Raw genomic sequence first — 18,788 nt, forward strand, 5'->3', positions numbered from 1 at the left:
CCTTTTCTCAGCATGCACTCTGTACATAACTGATGAATCCTATAGTAAAATAGCATGAGGCGAAAAGCTTAGCTAAACAACAAGCCACAACTTTCTTAAAAGAAAATTACTGCTGAAAAGCCCTATAAAAATGTCAATCAACCATGTTTTAAATAATCAGTTGCAAACTGTAAGCATCTGACATCTCTCTATCTTGTGAAAATGAACATTTGACCAGTAATAAAATAGATTGGAAAAAAAACGTAAACTAGGGTTGCTCAGTGTTATTGCATGGGAGCCACATTTCAATGTTTGTTTCACTCGGAGGGGCAGTGAGCAAATTTCAGAATGATTAGGTTTGGTACAAAAGTAAACATCAGTTTCAGAAAAGAATAAGTTGACAATTAAATAAATGAGTAATTAGTAAACTAGGCATACAAGTGCTAAGGAACAGAGCTAAGTAATAAAGATTTATTCTGTCTTTTCTGTTAACTAGCAGAGCTAGTTACCCTAGGGAGATACCCTAGGGTCAAAGTTCTGGCCACTGGGAAGGAGTTGGGAAATGAAGAACAGCTAAGATGGGTTTGACTAATATAGACTTTCTGTTTATTTCAAAAGATGTAATCTGAGCTAGTCTTGTTAAAATTGCTTTCTCTGTCTGCCTCTCTGTCTGTCTGCCTCTCTGTCTGTCTGCCTCTCTGTCTGTCTGCCTCTCTGTCTGTCTGCCTCTCTGTCTGTCTGCCTCTCTGTCTGTCTGCCTCTCTGTCTGTCTGCCTCTCTGTCTGTCTGCCTCTCTGTCTGTCTGCCTCTCTGTCTGTCTGCCTCTCTGTCTGTCTGCCTCTCTGTCTGTCTGCCTCTCTGTCTGTCTGCCTCTCTGCCTCTCTGCCTCTCTGCCTCTCTGCCTCTCTGCCTCTCACATCCCCTTAGTATCCTCACCCACTTTATTTTCCCTCACCAGTTCCCCATCTCATCCTTGTTACCATCTATCATTTTACTGTTGACTCCTCCAAGCGTAAGCTAAGGCCTGGGTCCAAGTTTTCTACATATTCATTCAGGTGTGATCTTTGTAATCAGGAGATGACACTTTAGAGATTCAAAATTAGAGATGTAAAGTTTCAATAAGCTGCCTTATGTTTTGATTTCAAGGCGCCAGGGATACAGGTTCAATTCCAATCAAATTGCATATGGAATGCAATGCCTAGCACTTGCTCATAAAATACGAAAAAGTTAGGGTCTATGCTATCTTAATATATTTCAAAGGGTTTGGTTTGGTCCATAACCGTATAAATGTATTCAATGCTTTTCTGTCTCTTTTCATCCTTACCCCATTTCCATTTAGAGCCACCCACTACAACCTTGCTATCAACAACCTTGCCACCAATCCACTCAACAGTGGGAATCACAAGTGTACCTGCTTTTACCAAAAGATCCATGATTCCTCAGTCAACCTTGGAATCTGTGAAGAGTGACAGTTTAGGAACCATCATTGGTGGTGTAGTTGGTGGCGCTCTTTTTCTTATGCTAGTGGTTATCATCATTGTAATGGTCTACTTGAGACGTCGGCGTACCTTCCGTGGAGACTACTACACAAAGCAGTATGCTGGGACTACAGACATACAGAAGGACTCTCAGATGGATGTTTTACAATCAAATAGAATTGAACCATACACTGATTATGAGAAAAGTGAACGAAAGCTCGAACCAAATAACATATTCCAGGATTATCCCATAGAGGTGCAAAAAAGTAAATGGCAAAGTGCAGACAATATAAATAACAGATACACTGAAGGAGTTGAGTTACCCGTCGACTATTATGAAGATAGAAAAATTTCCAATGCACCTCCATATTTGCATGATGACTATTATGATGAAAATGAAGATGACCTCATTTCACACTTAGATGGTTCAATCATTTCTCGCCGGGAGTGGTATGTCTAGTGGTTATTGATAAGTGTTCATAAGGTAGTAAGAGGCACTTCAGTTCAGCTAAGAAATCTAGGTTTCCAGCTATTGTTTTGTTTTTCCCACAATACTTTGATATGTGTCCTTGTTTTCCAAAGAAAGAACAAAATGTGCTTTCCATAATGAAAATAGAAATATGGTTTTGTACCCTCTTTGCAACCAGCGTAAAATGAAATCCAATCTACAAAAATTATATGGACAGAGTAGAAATTATCCACATTTTTAAGGAAGGACTTTGTAATATTTCTGGAGTTGTTTTCGGCTCAAGCAATTTCTGAGTGAGGCCTCCGTGGTAAAGAAGCAGTTACTGCCCATCAATTATTGATATTTTCATCCACTCCTTCCATTAAGCTCCTTGGAAACCTGACCAATGATTGCTTTATTTGTTTGTTTTACATGAACATATACAGTATAACAGATTTCACTCGTACGGAGTTGGCTGAAGAAGAAACTGCTTCGATGTTGTTAAACGTTGCAAAAGTTGAATTTTAGCCAATTTGTTTGCTTAAAGTTAAATGTTTACATTCTCCCTCTTTTCATAATTTAACAGAAAAATATAGTTTCCTTGTCTGCACACTGAAGAGCACTTCTAAACTTGTCTGGGGAGAAAAATATGGGATTAGAAGAACTTTGCTCGACTCATACAATGATTTTTTTCATTGTACTTAAATTCTAAATTAAGTTTGAAACCAACTACAACCCTTAATTACCTTTGAAACCAATTACAATCCCAAGCAAGATTCAAAACCGATTATATCCTTTAGATGTTGTACTCGGCTGTATTTTAGATCTTAAAATAATGCATTTTTTAAAATAAGGTGTTGAGTAATGAAACAGCTGAGGTGAAAATCAGCAATGCCATGTTCTGAAATTTAAATTGAGGCTATGGATGATTTAATATTTCTTTCACGATCATTGTGAGATATTTATCATTCAAAATTAAAACCAAGCATTGTAGTTTCAACCGCTTCGACGTACAGTCCTAAATTTTCCCTTTTCAGTGGAAAGTACTTTAGTTCTAAAGTGCTGTGATCATCACTTGTCCATAGACGTACACTGAGGTTGTTTTCTCACCTGCATGTGTAAATACTAAACCGCACAGCTTGTGAAATATATTGTGGAAATGGTGCACATAAAAAGCTGGTGAAGACTCCAATGGAGCAAAATTAATTAATGCTCTGAGCTTTGTGTTGATGTGTATATATATGCAAAAGAGATTTACTGTACAGTACTTTTTGTACTTTATCTGTTTTATAAAGTTAGTGCAATGTTGATTTGATGTGCTGTTTGCTAAATATACATTTTGCTGGAAAAAAACTTAAATCGCCTTATTTTAACTTGATTCTTTTTGCCAATTCCAACACTTAAAATGTCTTAAGCTATTATTAAATCAATTCTTATTTAATACTGGGATTCTCTCGTAACAATATAGTAAATCGCAGTGTGCTTTTTATTTGTCACTTTTTTGTAGAAAGACATTTTCCTTTTTTAAAAAAGGAACAATTCAAGATAAATGAAAATGTCAAATCATGTTCACTCCTCAAGAACTGTGAAAATTGCAGTGTCGTTTCTGATACGTGAGAATGTAATAAATTAAGCCAGTTTCTGTTGAAATCCATTTCTATTTGCTGCAAAGCAAATTCTTAGCTCGAAGTTTCCATTGTTATTATTACCATCTACTTTAGGGGACAATGATGTAAAATACACCAATGTAATCCAGGCAGCAATCGATCGGTATTGCACATCTTAATTACATGCTTCGAATTTAATTCGTACAATCTTATATTAAAATGGGAAAATCTTGATTCTGAAAGGGATTACTAACCAAGGATAAATGGGAGGAGTGAAGTCCATGGAGGTCAGACTTGTCTTATTATGCATAATATGCAGCATAGCATATTCTTTGGTTTCTCCCTGCTTTCCTTTATCAACAGAAGTTGAAGAATCAGTGATGATCTAGGTAAATCACTAGTGATTACTCTGCTGAACCTGCCCTGCTTGAACTCTAATTATGAGGTTTCCTACTCCTCTTGGTAAAGATTTTTCCACCTGAATCAAGTGAGTTGTGATGAATGGTCCATGCATTTAACTCAGTTCTTTGAATATCAAATGCTCTAGACACTCAGCTGTTTTGCTTTATTATACAGTGGCATTTTCCTCTTGATTTATTGAAGTCAATTTTGGTGATAATATCAGTAGCAGTATTACTGAATTTGAGATTGTACTGAGAATCCCTGAAATGCATTTTAATGAAATTGAAAGCAAATAATATATTCACAATTCCTATGCATTGTTGAAATCAAATGGGACATAATTTCTCAGTAGGAATCTCTCATTGTTGCTAATTTTGACATGTAGAAGAAACAAATACTTTCCTCCTGTGACATGAAAAACCATGATTAAATGGAAATGAGGCCAGTGAAAATACAGAACGTTCCAGTTAGTTATACAGGTCGGAAACAGATTCTTTGGTTCAATTTATCCATGTCTATCAGATACCCTAAACTGATCTAGTCACATTTGCCAGCATTTGACCCATATCCCTCCACACCTTTCCTATCTATGTACCCATCCAGATATCCTTTAAATTATTTAATTGTGCCAGACTCATCCACTTAATCAGGCAGCTCTTTCCATACACCCTTCATCTTCTGCATGAAAAAGTTGCCCCTTTGGTCCTTTCTAAATCTTTTCCCTCACACCTTAAACCTATTCTTTCTAGTTTTGGATTCTTCAACCTTGGCTTTTCACCGAATCCATGCCACTCATGATTTTATAAGCTTCTTTACGGTCACCCCTCAGCATCTGAAACTCCAGAGGAAATAGTCCCAGCCTATTCATCCTCTTCCCTTAGCTCAAACCTTCCGATCCTGGCAACATCCTTGTAAATCTTTTCTGAATCCTTTCAAGTTTGATAAATCTCTTCTATAGCAGGTAGTCCAGTATTCTAAAAGTGGCCTCGCCAATGTCCTGTACAATTGCAACATGACATTCCAACTCCTATATTCCATGCACTGACCAATGAAGGCAATCGTACCAATCACTGTCTCCACTACCCTGGCTGCTTGCAACTCCATTTTCAACTGTGCATCTGTACCTCAAGTTCTTTGTTCAGCAACACTTCTGTTTCTAATTGATTCCTTAGTTTTTTTAAGTTTACGAAGATCAGTCACAACATGTGAATGTCCATTTGAACCAAGTGAAGGGTTAGCCTCAAGTATCATGTACTGTTAATGCAAGGAATCGAGACTTCAGTCTGAAAGCTTTGTCAAACTCATTGACAGAAACTTGTATTTTGGGAGCCGTGTTTGTGTTCAACATTTAACTTCACTGCAGCCTTGATTTTTAAAATGCTGACTTGTGTGTATTTGAAGACTGTTTTAATGTTTTTAAAAAATATATTTTCTTGGTATGTGTCCATTTGTTATCCATCTCTAATTTCCTAAGAGATTATAATACAAAGTTTTCGTACCAAAACGCACAAGTGAAATAAGCTTAAGTCGTTGTAAACAGCAAAATGTAATAAGCTTGGAACATAAATATCACATCTAAGTTACTCATTTGGATTTGTTTATTGTGAAACATGATAATTTACTGGCATCTATAGAATGCAACGCTGTTTTATTTCTCTGCAATATTCTTAATAGCTTAATATTTCAACTCATTATAAAAACAGAAATAGTTTGAAAATGCTGTTGGTACTGAAAATTATATTAGTTCTGAAAACCATTTCCAGGTGATATAATTTTTGCTTATCTATATCGGTTTGCACCAGTAACAGAAGTGGTATTTTCAGTGCTGTACATGTTTAGTAGCAGCTTTGAAAACTAGGACCAATGGATTGATGCAAAGAGAGTGAAGTACATTTGGACAATCTGCTAATTACATGACCTGTTAATGTAATGTTAAAATCTGGTCCTGTTCTCTGTGAAACAAGTTTATGCATTTCATTGTACATGTGTGTTTTTATTGGATTCCTTATTAAATATGTAACTCCAGTAGAAAGAATGGTACTGCATATTTGTAGGAGAGGAAATTAGAATGGTTCTGTTCTTCGCATCCAAATTCAGTCAATTTAGTAACTGACCAAAGAATTGAAATGCTTCCACCTTGCTTTTAAGTTTTTAGTTGAATGCTAGCCTTTTGACTATCTTTGTGCTCCTTATCTGATGTATTTATTATGCCTGTTATGAGTGTCCATTGAGTGGGGAGGAAGAACGTCATAACCATTCGTTTAAAATTTTCTATATATGAAGGTACACTGAACCTTTTGCATTGTGATTTTCATTGATTTTGATCACAAATTATTATTTGTAATGGTGATTTATAGATCTCAATACAAAACTCTGTATTCTGGTCCTATACAAGTTCAGAATCTGATTTTGTATTGATTTGCTAGTTAGTTCTAAATTGACAGGGTTAATCCAGTTAGTTACCTTGAATGTCCTGTCTTTTATGTCAAATGTATACATTTTGAAATACTAATTAATTTAGATGGGTGTTTGAGAAGTTTAAAAGAAGTTTTTCCATTATTTCAATGTCCATTCTGATTCTTGCATTGCAAGAATATTTTAATTTGGAAATCATGTGTTGTCATAAAAAATGCTCCATTTCATCTATAATATCTGATGATTTTTCAGGGATTTGCACATTTTGTACCATGATTAGAAATGCATCATTTTGGAGATGTATGATGCCTTGGTTTTTCCACACTACTGGTTGTGAATGAACATTGTAACAAGAAATTTCAGCTAGCTTTCGTTATTTTTATGTGCAAGTCTGGTTTTGTTCATGGAACTTGTGTGCAATGTAAATTTACTTATCCATTGTTTAGACCACAGTTGTGTTAGCTTTAAAAGCTTCAGTTCTTTTAATTGGTTTTCCCACAGACTTCCTCTCACTTGACAAAAATGTTTGAGCTGTTGATATTATTGTATGTATATCCGAACTGAAGAACAATATCTCTTTGAAATCATCTAATGTCTTCTATTCTTGGTTTGAGTCAGGAGGGGACGTTTAGGAAGCATTACTCTTCAGATAAGATATCGAAGCAAGTTTTACAAATGTTTCATGTTACAATGTTTTCCAATTTGTTACATAGTTTTACATGATATTTGGAATAATTCTTAGAATACATTTGGATGGGTATATGAATAGGAAGGGTTTGGAGGTATATGGGCCAGGTGGTGGCAGGTGGGACTAGATTGGGTTGGGGATATCTGGTCAGCATGGACAAGTTGGACCGAAGGGTCTGTTTCCATGCTGTACATCTCTATGACTCTGACATTGGGATGGTTTCAGATAGACTGGCTTCCTTTAAGGGCAAGACTGGCTTGTTTACTAAAGCTGCAAACAGTGATTCCACATAGTTCATCTTAGCAAATTAATTTCATTGAAAAAGCTGTCCAAATTAGGATAAAACTTAAAATTATCATGAAGTGTTGTAAATCCAAATCTTCTGTCGTCTTGAACATCGTAGTGTTTGGAAAAACTGGTATCCAAGTACCATTCATTTTAGTGGAGTGAAAAGAGAGTTTGATTCTCCTTTTCCTATAAGCCTACAGGCCTACACTGACAGATGTTACTTTGAAGATGATCTGATTTATATGTTCAAATTTCTGAGTTCATTGTCCCTGCTTGTTAACCATAAAAAGTAAATTGAAGTGGTCCAGAAAAATATGATTTTGTGTAGTTCAAACCACCTTTTATGAAGGATTTTAAAACATTCTTTTGTTCCATTGATCTCAAGCTTGTCAGAGTTGTACAGATAAAAATGCACATTCGATGAAATGGGCTTCTTTTTCCTCAGATTGCATGGCTGCTAATGGATGGCAGGAAACCTTTAGAATGAGGGAAATATTGTGAAAGTTTTTCTGTTTTCCACTTGGGAGTGTCTATAATTAAAAACCGGAGTTATTCAAGCATTCACAGATCCTAAAATTATTGTGTAGGCTGCAACATATGATATGCTGTCTAAATTCCAACTAAATGCAGTCTTTCTTGCAATCCTAATTTGGTGAAAACTAATATCTCTACATTATTAAAAAATTGCTGTTAAAGTAAAATCTTAAAAGCAGTGCCTTTTGAATGAGGATTAACTGTATCATTAATGGTCTGCTGAATTAGTAATTAGTAAATATCCTTACTGCTCCCCATTAACTATTGTGTTTAGTGAGTTTCAACTAATTCTACAATAATTATTTAAGATGTATTTTTTTTTAAATTAAATTTTGGCGTTTTTCTTCAGTCAAACATTTGCTTTCTGATAATTGAAAAATGTATTTCAAATATTATGAACACCTTGTGTGTATTTTTTTTTAAATTCATGTATGGGAAGTGGCTATTCCTGGCTGGACCAGCATTTATTACCCATCCCTAGTTACCCTTAAGAAGGTAGTGTTTAACAACTTGTGATTATTTGCCTGTACACTGGCTGATATCATTTCTGCCACCAGCCAGCCACGGCACGAGATCTTTCAAATGTTCTGAATGGTGTCAAGGTTTTGGAGTGTTCTTGCAGCTACATCCATCTATCCATGCAGGTAAAGAACATTCCATTGCACCTGATTTGTGCACTGTCGAAAATAGACATGAGTTCCACCCAACAGAATTCCCACAATTTCCCTTACAGGCGTAATATTTAAGTTGCCGTTTCAGTTAAGTTTCTGGTTCGTAGTAACTCCAATTGTTGAGGGATATAGTAGTGATAATGATGTTGAACATCAAAGGAGATGGTTAAGATTCTTTTCTTGGAGATGATCGTTGCAGCAGAAATGTTACTGTCCACTTAACAGCTCAAGCCCTGGCATTGTGCATGTCTTGTTGCTAGTGGCAGGACTACTTGATATCTGAGGAATTGTGAATGGTGCTGACACTTGTGCCATCATCAGCACACATTTTTACTTCTGAACTTAAGATCATTCACCTTAAGACAGTGCCTTAAAGAACTCCTGCACTGAAGTTCAGGGGCTGAAATAATTGGTCTCTCTGCTGTGCTATAAAGCCTAAGCGTCGGTATGATTTGCTAGCCATTCTCTTAATATCTTCAAAAACTGATTCAACCTCAACCCACACTCCCAGATCCCTTGGTTGTTGTATACTTATTAAAATTGCATCATTATGTCTATATTGCCCATCCCTATCACTTTGTCAAAATATACCACCTTTCATTTCCCAATATTAAGTTTCAATTAAGGCGATTCCCCATTTTCCTAATATGTTCGTGTTGCAGGCATTTTGTACCATCACTTTGCCATTCCTACTGGTTCCTGACACAAACCCTTTGGAAACCCCACTGGCTACCACCTCAGCTACACCTTCTCCAAATGTATCCCTTCCAAGATGGAATACAAATGACTTGATATCATATATCAGATGTGATTTTACTCACTGTAGCATGACCTCTAACAGCATCTATAGATGAGGGCAACCATTTCACAAGCCTTATCAATTTGTCTGTATCTGTCCAAGACATTTCATTCATCTGGATAACATTGTTCACCTCAAGTCTCTCCCACCTTCACTGCTGCTGGGTTTTTGCTAAATAAAAAAGTATCTTGATCCTCTTTCGGTCCAAAGTGGATTTCTCATCTTCATTAAAATCTGTTTGGCATAATCTTGCCCCTACCATCTGCATAACTTACATTGTCACCCATCTTTAGGTCTTCAGGGAACTTGGATGTGTGGTATTTTATCCTCTTATCCAAGATGTCAATAAATGCAGGACAATTAGGACCTTAACATAGATCTTTCTGGATGCCGTCAGTCATGTTCTGCCATTTAGAGTACCATAGCTCCTATTATATTTAACTGCTTGTCCAGTATCATAATCTGGGCCGCTAAATTACCCTCAAATTGGCAACCCACCCTCTGTAGCTTACTAAATGTTCAATTGATCCTGATAATACCCACATCAAAATATGACTGGTGTGGGTAGATCATTTTTATGGGGTTTACTTGGCAAGGTGGGAAACAAGGGAGGCACCTAATTCAGGGTGGCCAGTGTGCATGAGGGGCACCACTTAAAATGTCACCCTGTCCTTTGTTCCAAGCCACCAGCACAACAGAACCTGACCTTGATGCCATCCCAATTCACTCCCCATCCTAAAACTCCCTGCAGTGCCTGCTAATGAACTATAGCGCTGCCAGGATGAAGGAAGCTGCCAACAACTCATCAGATTGGCAGGCAATTCCCAAGGTCATGAATTTGTCCGGATTGAGGGATGGATTAAACAATGTAGCCCACCCAATGTAAACACTGCGGGATCAGTGTCTTTCTCTTCAGGAAAGCAGTTTATCCCCTCCCATCCCACAATTGTCCAACAGTCATCTGATACAAAATTATTTCCTTTGTCTTGCATACTGTTTCCCCCATGGCAAAAATGTTAAAAATTAATTATTTAACGTGTCTGTCATTTTCTTGCTTAATTTTGTCTTTGGCCTACTGCAACAAAAATTTATCAGCATAACTGCAAGTTGCCAGCCGCCTCATTGTTAACAGTGGCAATTAACTTGGATCCAAGGAACATTGGGGTCACTATGTGCTCAGCATTGTAGACATAAAAATGAGCAAATGTGCACACAGTTGCATACACAGATGTTCTGATCAATTTTGGGGATTTGCAAATATGGCCTGAACTAAACCAAAAGGTTGTCAGCACTTTAAGATGGAAAATGCTCCATATTTTTAAAAGATCAATTTATTAATGAATGTTGAGATTTGACATTATCGGAAGAGAGACATTCGAATGATGAGAGTAGTGGAGTGAAATTAGTATTATTGGGATGGTGATTTATAGTTGTATCTAAAAATTATCTGAGAGTGTTTATTTTGACTGATATGTTTGCAAAACAAAGGCCAAGAGAAAATCCAACTTTCCTTGTCTCTCACAAAAACTGCTGTGTCCAATTGAAGTGAAATCAATTTCCATTTTACGAGTTTAAAATATTATTGAGGTATATTTTTATCTTCTAAGTTATACACATCTTTTGTCCATTTTCACAACCATTATGATAAGTTACAATATTTTGTTATTTTTCACTTGCAATATGCAAATTATGACATTTGTCTTATTGTTTATTTCAGTAGTTTTAGTGTCAGCTATTGTGGGAGAATTAATTGCAGTACATTAGAAATGTCAACTGCTGGCTGTGTATCAGTACTAGACTCAACTGACATGTTTCAGGAGTTGCTGCACCATTCTACCTTATGAGTTAGTCAGCAGTGTGTCACTGCTCCTGAATGCTCATTAACTCCATTGCTTTTAATTGCTGAACTACTTTATGGGATTGTATTCATCTTTCAAGTGTGAAACCGCAACTTTTCATTTGGATTGAAAGACGTGATTAGCCATTGTTTTTCGAAATTCTTTGCTATTAAGAGTGTGGAAGATAATTCTTCAGAGAATTCCTCGTTGGGATGAAAATAAGCGAGGAAGAGTTTTCAAAAAAGCTTATCATCGATCTCTCAAATATGAGGTGAGGATTACTTTGTATAGTACGGGATGAAGTTATATTCAGCTCATCATGTTAGTGGCAGCACTTGGAAAAAGCCGGGGGCAAAAAAGAATTGCTGCGTTCGTCTGATCTTGAATGTACTGTCTGAAAGATGGCAGTGGAAACAGTAACAACATCAAAAGTGAATTGAATCAAAACTGTTGAACTAATTGGGCAGCTCGTACAAAGGACTAACATTGGTATACTGGGCCAGATAGCATGTTCTGTCGTTTCACTCTGATTCTAAGCAATGAAATCTTCCTCAGGTAAAAATATTTCATGGCAAAATAAAATGTGCTTCTTTAATTCATGAGCAAAAACATTATCTTGTTTGCCACAATTATATGTATTTTCTATTCACTCATGGATATGGGCATTGCTGACTGGGCCAGCTTTTATCACCCAACCCTAATTGTGATTGAGGTGGTGGTGGTGAGCTGCCAGCTTGAACAGTTAACAGTCCAATTAATGTAAGTAGTCCCACTTTGCAAATAGGCAAGGGAGGTCCAGAATATTGACCTAACAACACTGAAGAAAAGTGATCTATTTTCAAGTCAGGATGAGGAGTGGCTTCAACGAGAACTTGACATTGGTGGTGTTCCCGTGCACCAGATGCTTTTGTCCTTCTGCATGGTAGTGGTTGCAAGCCTGGAAGGTGTTATCTGAGGAACCTTGGTGAATTTCTCCAGTGCATCTTGTAGATGGTGTGCACTGCTTCTACTGAGCGTAGGTTAAGGAAGTGAATGTGGGTGTGGTGCCAAACAAGTGGACTGCTTTGGCTTGAATGGTGTCAAGACTGTTGAATGTTATTGGAACTGCCCTCATCCAGGCAATTGAGTATTCCACCGCTTTCCTGACTTGTGCATTTTAGTGATGGGCAGGCTTTGGGGGAGATTTGGGGTGAGATATATGCTACTGGACTTTGAGCCTTGACCTGCTCTTGTAGCTACTGTATTTATATGGCAAGTCCAGTTGAGATCCCCAGGATATTGATTGTAAGGAATTCAGTGATGGTAGCGTGATTAAATGTCAAATGATGATGATTAGATTCTCTCTTGTTCGGGATGCACATTACCTGGTATATATCAGTCCAAAACTTGATATTGACTAGGTCTTGTTGTATTTGAATATCACTGCTTCAAAAACTGAGTAGTGAATGGTGCTGAACATTGTGCGGTTGTCAGCCATTATCCCCACTTCTGACAATAAGCTGAAGAGTAGATCATTGATGAAGGAACTGAAGATGCTTGGGCCCAGGGCAGTGCCCTGAAGAATTCTTGCAGAGATGTTCTGGATTTGAGATGACTGATCTCCAACAATCACAACTATCTTCCTTTGTGCCAGTTATGACCCTGATCAGTGGAGACCTTTCCCCTATTCCCATTGACTCCAGGTTTAGAGCTCCTTGATGACGCTCTTGGTCAAATCCAACCTAATGTCAAGGGAGTCGCCTAACTGCACCTGAAGTATTGATTGATTGCACTCACTGATGCCTTCCATCACTTTACTGATGGTGGAGAGTTGATTGATAAGGCAGTAATCTGGGTTGGATGTGTCCTTTTCATGAACAAGATGAGCCTGGCCAAGTTTCCATGTCACGTGGATGCATGTGTTGTTGTACTGGAACAGATTGACTGGAGGTACGGCAAGTTTCTGAGCACACATCTTCAGTTTTACCAGGATGTTATCAGGCCCCATAACTTTTGCAGTGCCAGTTACTCCTGTTCCTTGATATCATGTAGAATGAATCAAATTGACTGAAGATTGACAACTGATTCTGGGGACTTCTGATGGAGGCCAAGATGGACCATGCAGTCAGCTCTTCTAGCTGAACATTATTGCAAATGCTTCTGCCTTATCTTTTGCAGTGATCTGATAGACTACTCATTGTTGAGAATGGGATATTTGTGGAGCATCTACCTCTAATGAGTATTTCAATTGTTCAGCACCGCTCTCAGCAAAATGTGGCAGGTCTGCAAATCTTAGATCTGATCTGTTCATTGTGGAATTTCTCAACTCTGTCTGTCACTTGCTGTTTGTGATATTTGGCGCACATACAGTCTTGTAGCTTCTTCATTTTGGTAACTAATATTTAGATCAATCTGAGGCTGCTCCTGGAGTGCCCTCTAGCACTCTTCTTTGAACCAGGGATGATTCCCTGATGAGATGGTAAAGGTACAGTAGGAGTTTTGCCATGCCATTAGATTGCATATTACGATTGGCTATATTTCTGTCTAATATTATTTTAATGCATATTTTCTGCCATGCTGTTTGAGAGCAAGACTGAACCAATTGTTTTTTAGTGACTGTGTTTATTGTTATCTGATTCAAATATGAAGCTGTCCTTTGATTGTAATTAGGAATGAAATGTTTTGACTGTATTTTAAAATAGGAGAACTGGCTGGTGAATCAAATTGTATGCAACTAAGTATTTCCTAACCAAGAAAGATAACAAGAAAATTGAATTTATATCCTAATTTTGTTTACTCCAATGAAGAGCCCTTTTGTGGCCCTTAGGTCAGACTGTATTTCAGTTCAAATATTTTCATCACCTTTTGCAATGTTATTTCTAAAGATGAGTATGCTTTTCTAGTGCAGTGGAGATATGCAAAAATATTAAATTTTTGGTTGCTATATAGACTGGAGCTGTAACAATTATAATCACAGAGTTTGCACTAAATCAAAAGAAAAATGTTCATTATACACAAGAGGTACCAATGAATTACTTTTGAAGTGCAGCCACTTGTTATTCAGCCAAATGTGATACATAGTGTATGTGAGATAAGGTCACAAAACAGCAAATGCAGAGAATGTCCAGTTAAATTTATTTTGGTGGTGTTGAATGACACGAGGAGAGCTTGTTGTTCTTTTGAGATCTTTTCTATTCACCAGAGTCACTGTAACAGACAGACACAGCATCACGGTTTAAATCTCATTGAAAGCTGTGTCAGCTTTGATTGCATGTTCATGACTTGAAGTGTAACACACAAACACTGCCTTCAAATCTGGGAGGAAAAAAGTGCAACCAAATGCAAACAAGCAAATGCTTGTCTGGTATCTTTTTACTGTGTTAAATGTTCCCATGTAGCGTAATTTTTCTATTGTGTAGGAAACAAAATAAGGCCAAGTGTGCATAGGAGTGTCTATCCTTTGTATTTTTTCCTGACCAAATTGATCTGAAAATGTGATACTTGTAAAATGGCGCATCAAAATGTGCGGTTTGAATCTTTGTGTTTAAAGTATATTGATAAAAGACAACTGTTTAGGAATGCAGAATTAATGAACATTTTAAGATCAATTTTGTATTCCGTGGCATAATTTGTGTGTTCCTATCGGAGGTTTCCCATGAAATGACTATCTTTAGTTGTGTGTAGAGAGAATGTTTTGAAATCTTAAAATCTAGTTCATAATTTTTATAAACCTTTCACTCTTCTCTGTATCTTGTAGCGTACATGAATATTTCATATCATTAAAGATCTCTAGAAATGTAAGCAGCAATGAAACATCCTTTTTTTTGTAATTTTTACTTAAAAATTACACAACATCACGTTATAGTCCAACAGGTTTATTTGGATGAGCAAACTTTTGGGTGCTGTTCCTTCATCCAGTAGTTGTGGAGTATAAATCGTAAGGCACAGAGTTTATAGAAAAAGTTTACAGTGTGATGCATCTGAAATGATATATTGAAAAAGATCTGGATTGTTTAAGTCTCTTGTATTTTAGAATGACTATGTTCTTTCATATATAAATCCCAGACCTCTTTTTAAAGTTAAATTCTGTGTGTGTGTAGGTCTGAGAGGGTGTGTGTGTGGGTGAGAGTGTAGAGGGTGTGCATATGAGAGGGTTTGTGTGAGTGAGTGTGTGTATGTGTGCAGTGCAGTGGGGTCACCTTTAGTGTGACATGAACCCAAGGTCCCAGCTCAGGCCATCTCCATGGGTACCAAATTTGGCTATCAGCCACTGTTCAGCCATTTTGCATTGCCTGTCTGAAAGTCAGCCTTTGGACGATGGTCACTGAAGGTTCAAGGCCAAATGTCCCGGACCGCTGAAGTGTTCCCTGACTGGGAGGGAACACTCCTGGCTGGTGATTGTTGGGCAGTGTCCATTCATCCATTGTCGTAGTGTCCTCTCAGTCTCGCCCATGTACCATGCCTCAGGGCATCCTTGTCTGCAACATATAGGCTAGGCAACATGGGTACGTGCCACGTACATGGTGGTGACCCCACATGTAATGGCGGTATCGGTGTCAATACTCTGACATGTCTTGCAGCATCTGCCGTGACAGGGTTATATGATGTTGTCGTGAAGGCCAGGCGAGTTGCTGTGAACAGTGATCTGCTTGAGCTTTGATGGTTGTTGAAAGGCACGAAGGGGAAGGTGCTAATCCTCATCGATAACATGTTGCAAAGAACATGGTGTAGTTTTTGGCTCCTGGAAAGTACTGTCACACTGCAGGTGACCCCACTGCACTACACTCTGTTTCACATATGCCCCCTCTCACAGACATATTCCCCTTCTCACACTATAACACCCACATGTGCGGGTACACACATTTGTGGGGTGAATTTGTACTTGCAGAATTACATTTTATTTTGCTCAAAAGCTGCATGAATCCATGTAAGATTCTGTAAATCCCCTTTTTAGAAATAGGATCAATCTGAACATTGGGACACAGACGGTCGAAAACCTCACACCTTCGGTGCATAATCTGAGCTGACACGGCACTTAATGTTAAAGTTTGCTTGAAAATCTAACTTTAAAAAAGATTCTGGGATTTACATACAAAAGATGACAGACTTAACAAACAATCCAGGTCTTTTTCAATATATAATTTCACTTGCATCACACTGTAAACATTTGCAATAAATTCTGTGTCTTACGATCTTATACTCCACAACCACCTGATGAAAGAAAGCTAGTGAAAGCTAGTGCTTCCAAATAAACCTGTTGAACCACAACCTGGTGTTGTGTGATTTTCATCTTTGTACATCACAGTCCAATACTGGCACCTCCAAATGAGTTTTTGATGTCTTAAAGTGTATTTCATAACTGAAAAAATACCATCCTACTGGTTATCTTAAGCAGTTGAATAATATTTATGATTACACTGCAGGTTTAATTAAAATGGATGTTGCAGCTTGAGAGAGTATATCTGCTTATACACCTAATATTCTTTGGCACTATTACAATAGGCAGCCTCAGAATTGTGCATTCATTACAATTAATGAGGTTAGGTGAATGTTTTGAAGGTGTGGTTAGCAATGTTTAACTCTTCTGGACAAACATTAGTTTGTGTGGTTCTGATATCAAAATATATGGGAATTGATATCTTATTTTTGGGGCTCTGATTAAAGGAACAAATTAGAAAATCTGATTTATAGTTATTGTGAAGTCTCCTGTTTTGCAAATTAATATTTTAATTGACCCATTGTCATTTTCCTAGCCAAATAATAGACACATTGAGCATGCAGGCCCATACAAGATGATTTAAAATGCAAACACTTCTTTGTGGATTCTGTGCTTCCCCTTGAACTCATATGAAATACAGTGTCAGATCTTCGCCAATGCTGTTGCAGCTTGAATATACGTAGTTTCACACTGCTGCTTGTCATGTTCTTTTAAGGAAAGAATAATACTACTGACTAGAGTTCTGGAATTCAGATGCAGTAATTTTGTTAATTCCTGTTTCCAAACAAGTTGTTATGTTAATTTTAACAACTGAATTGTAGCAACAGGATGTATTTGTACTCTTCCACCAATTGGGAGTTGCAGCTTTGCAAAGAATGTATGTGGAATTTGTTGTTAAAATATGACTAATCTAAATGTTGATGCAGGTCTTCTGGTGTGTTAGGCACTGATATCTATACTGTAAGATTGTTTTTATTTCTCATGATTGTATATGTTTGTTTCTTATTGCTGTAAATAGTAAAACATAAAGAAACTTGATCGAAGCAGTTAGCTATTGTGTGGAATAAATAAATTGTGTTGAAATTTTCCAGTTTTGTTTTTCTGGTTTGTCAAAAATTAGATCAGTAACTTTGTATTTGAGTCCAAATAATATTTAAACATTTTAAAGAAACAAAGCAAGGAATTCATAGATATACATTTAAATCATCATTTTTTTAAAAGAGAAAATTCAGAATGCAAATAGTTGCCTAAATTAAACTAAATCTGCAAAATAACTTTAAAATGTTGGAAAGTTGTAATTGCCCAGTAGCCTGCCTTCCATAACTGAGTTTAGGAGTATTTGTGAGACTAGTAATTTCCAGTAATTACTGAAAATCAGAAACAAAAACTGTGGTAAATGTTGGATTTTCATTGTAGAGTCAAGAAGTCTATGATTGGGAAATGTCCCAGTTTGATGCACATGCTTTGAGGAACAGTTGTCTCTGAACAAAGTGCTTTTTATTCTGGTGGGGGTGTAGACAAAGTGGGATGGTTTTGTAGGATTTTGTCCCAATTGTTATGACCAATATTTAGCCTTCATGCTGACTGACTGACTGACTGTCCATCTCAATCATACACTCCGAAGACGACTAATCCTCCGAGAACCTATTGGATGCTCAAACTGAACTTGCAGACCTCTCTCCACCAAATAGAAATAATACCATAATGATAGGCATCGGGTTTAATTTAACAAATCTATTGAAAGTTCTTGAGCTGATCTTTTTCTCATTGTGACACAGAGGCAGAGAATTTAAATGACAGCTTGTCAGTTCTACATAAGGTGTCTGCCATTACAAGGATTTATGTCTTCAAAATAATCTTTGAGACTGTTCCTGAAGTGAGTAATTTTTACTGGTCCTGTGCACCAAATTAAAATGGTCCAGTTGTCTTATAAGTAATGCCTGTGTGCTTCTCTGTCCACAAGGATGGTGTGTTTTAGGCTGGATTTTCCAGGTCCCATCTGTCATTTTCTTAAATGACCCCAGATTCCTTCTAATGCAGTGGAAAGCCAGTCTTTAACGAGGGCAGAGAATCATAACATGGCTATACTTGGATTTCATATAACTAAAGTTATTTTCCCTAATGCAGAGGTGGGTGAGAGAAGATTTGATACAAATGTTCAAAATATTGAAGGGCATTGTCAGAATAAACAAGGAGAAATTGTTTCCAGTGGCAGAAGGAACAAAAATTTCTTTTGTGGGATATGGTTGTCGCTAGCTGGACAGCATCTATTGCCTATCTCTTGTTGCCCTTGAGAAGATCGTGGTGAGCTGTCCCATTGAACCACTGCAGTTTGCCTACTGTGGGTTCACCCGCAATGCCATTAGGAAGGGAATTCCAGGATTTTCACCCAGTGACAGTGAAGGAACAACGATATATTTCCAAGTTAGGATGTAAGTGGCTTG

General features: G+C 37.3%; 1 protein-coding gene across 4 annotated transcripts in view; it reads left to right on the forward strand.

Moving 5' to 3' along the window:
• Positions 1 to 17,431, forward strand: part of LOC122550453 (nectin-3-like) — a 140,344-nt gene extending 122,913 nt beyond the window's left edge. For all 4 annotated transcript variants that reach the window (XM_043691194.2, XM_043691195.2, XM_087987881.1 and 1 more), the window contains one exon: positions 1,319 to 17,431. In XM_043691194.2, coding sequence (XP_043547129.1) covers positions 1,319 to 1,917 — 599 coding nt within the window. In that variant the 3' untranslated portion in view covers positions 1,918 to 17,431. The remainder of the gene's footprint in view (positions 1 to 1,318) is intronic.
• Positions 17,432 to 18,788: the final 1,357 nt, after the last annotated feature.

The sequence above is a fragment of the Chiloscyllium plagiosum genome, unplaced genomic scaffold (assembly GCF_037043375.1).
Source record: "Chiloscyllium plagiosum isolate Xiang-an unplaced genomic scaffold, Cpla_swu_hap1 HiC_scaffold_6, whole genome shotgun sequence".
Classification (NCBI taxonomy): Eukaryota; Metazoa; Chordata; class Chondrichthyes; order Orectolobiformes; family Hemiscylliidae; genus Chiloscyllium; species Chiloscyllium plagiosum.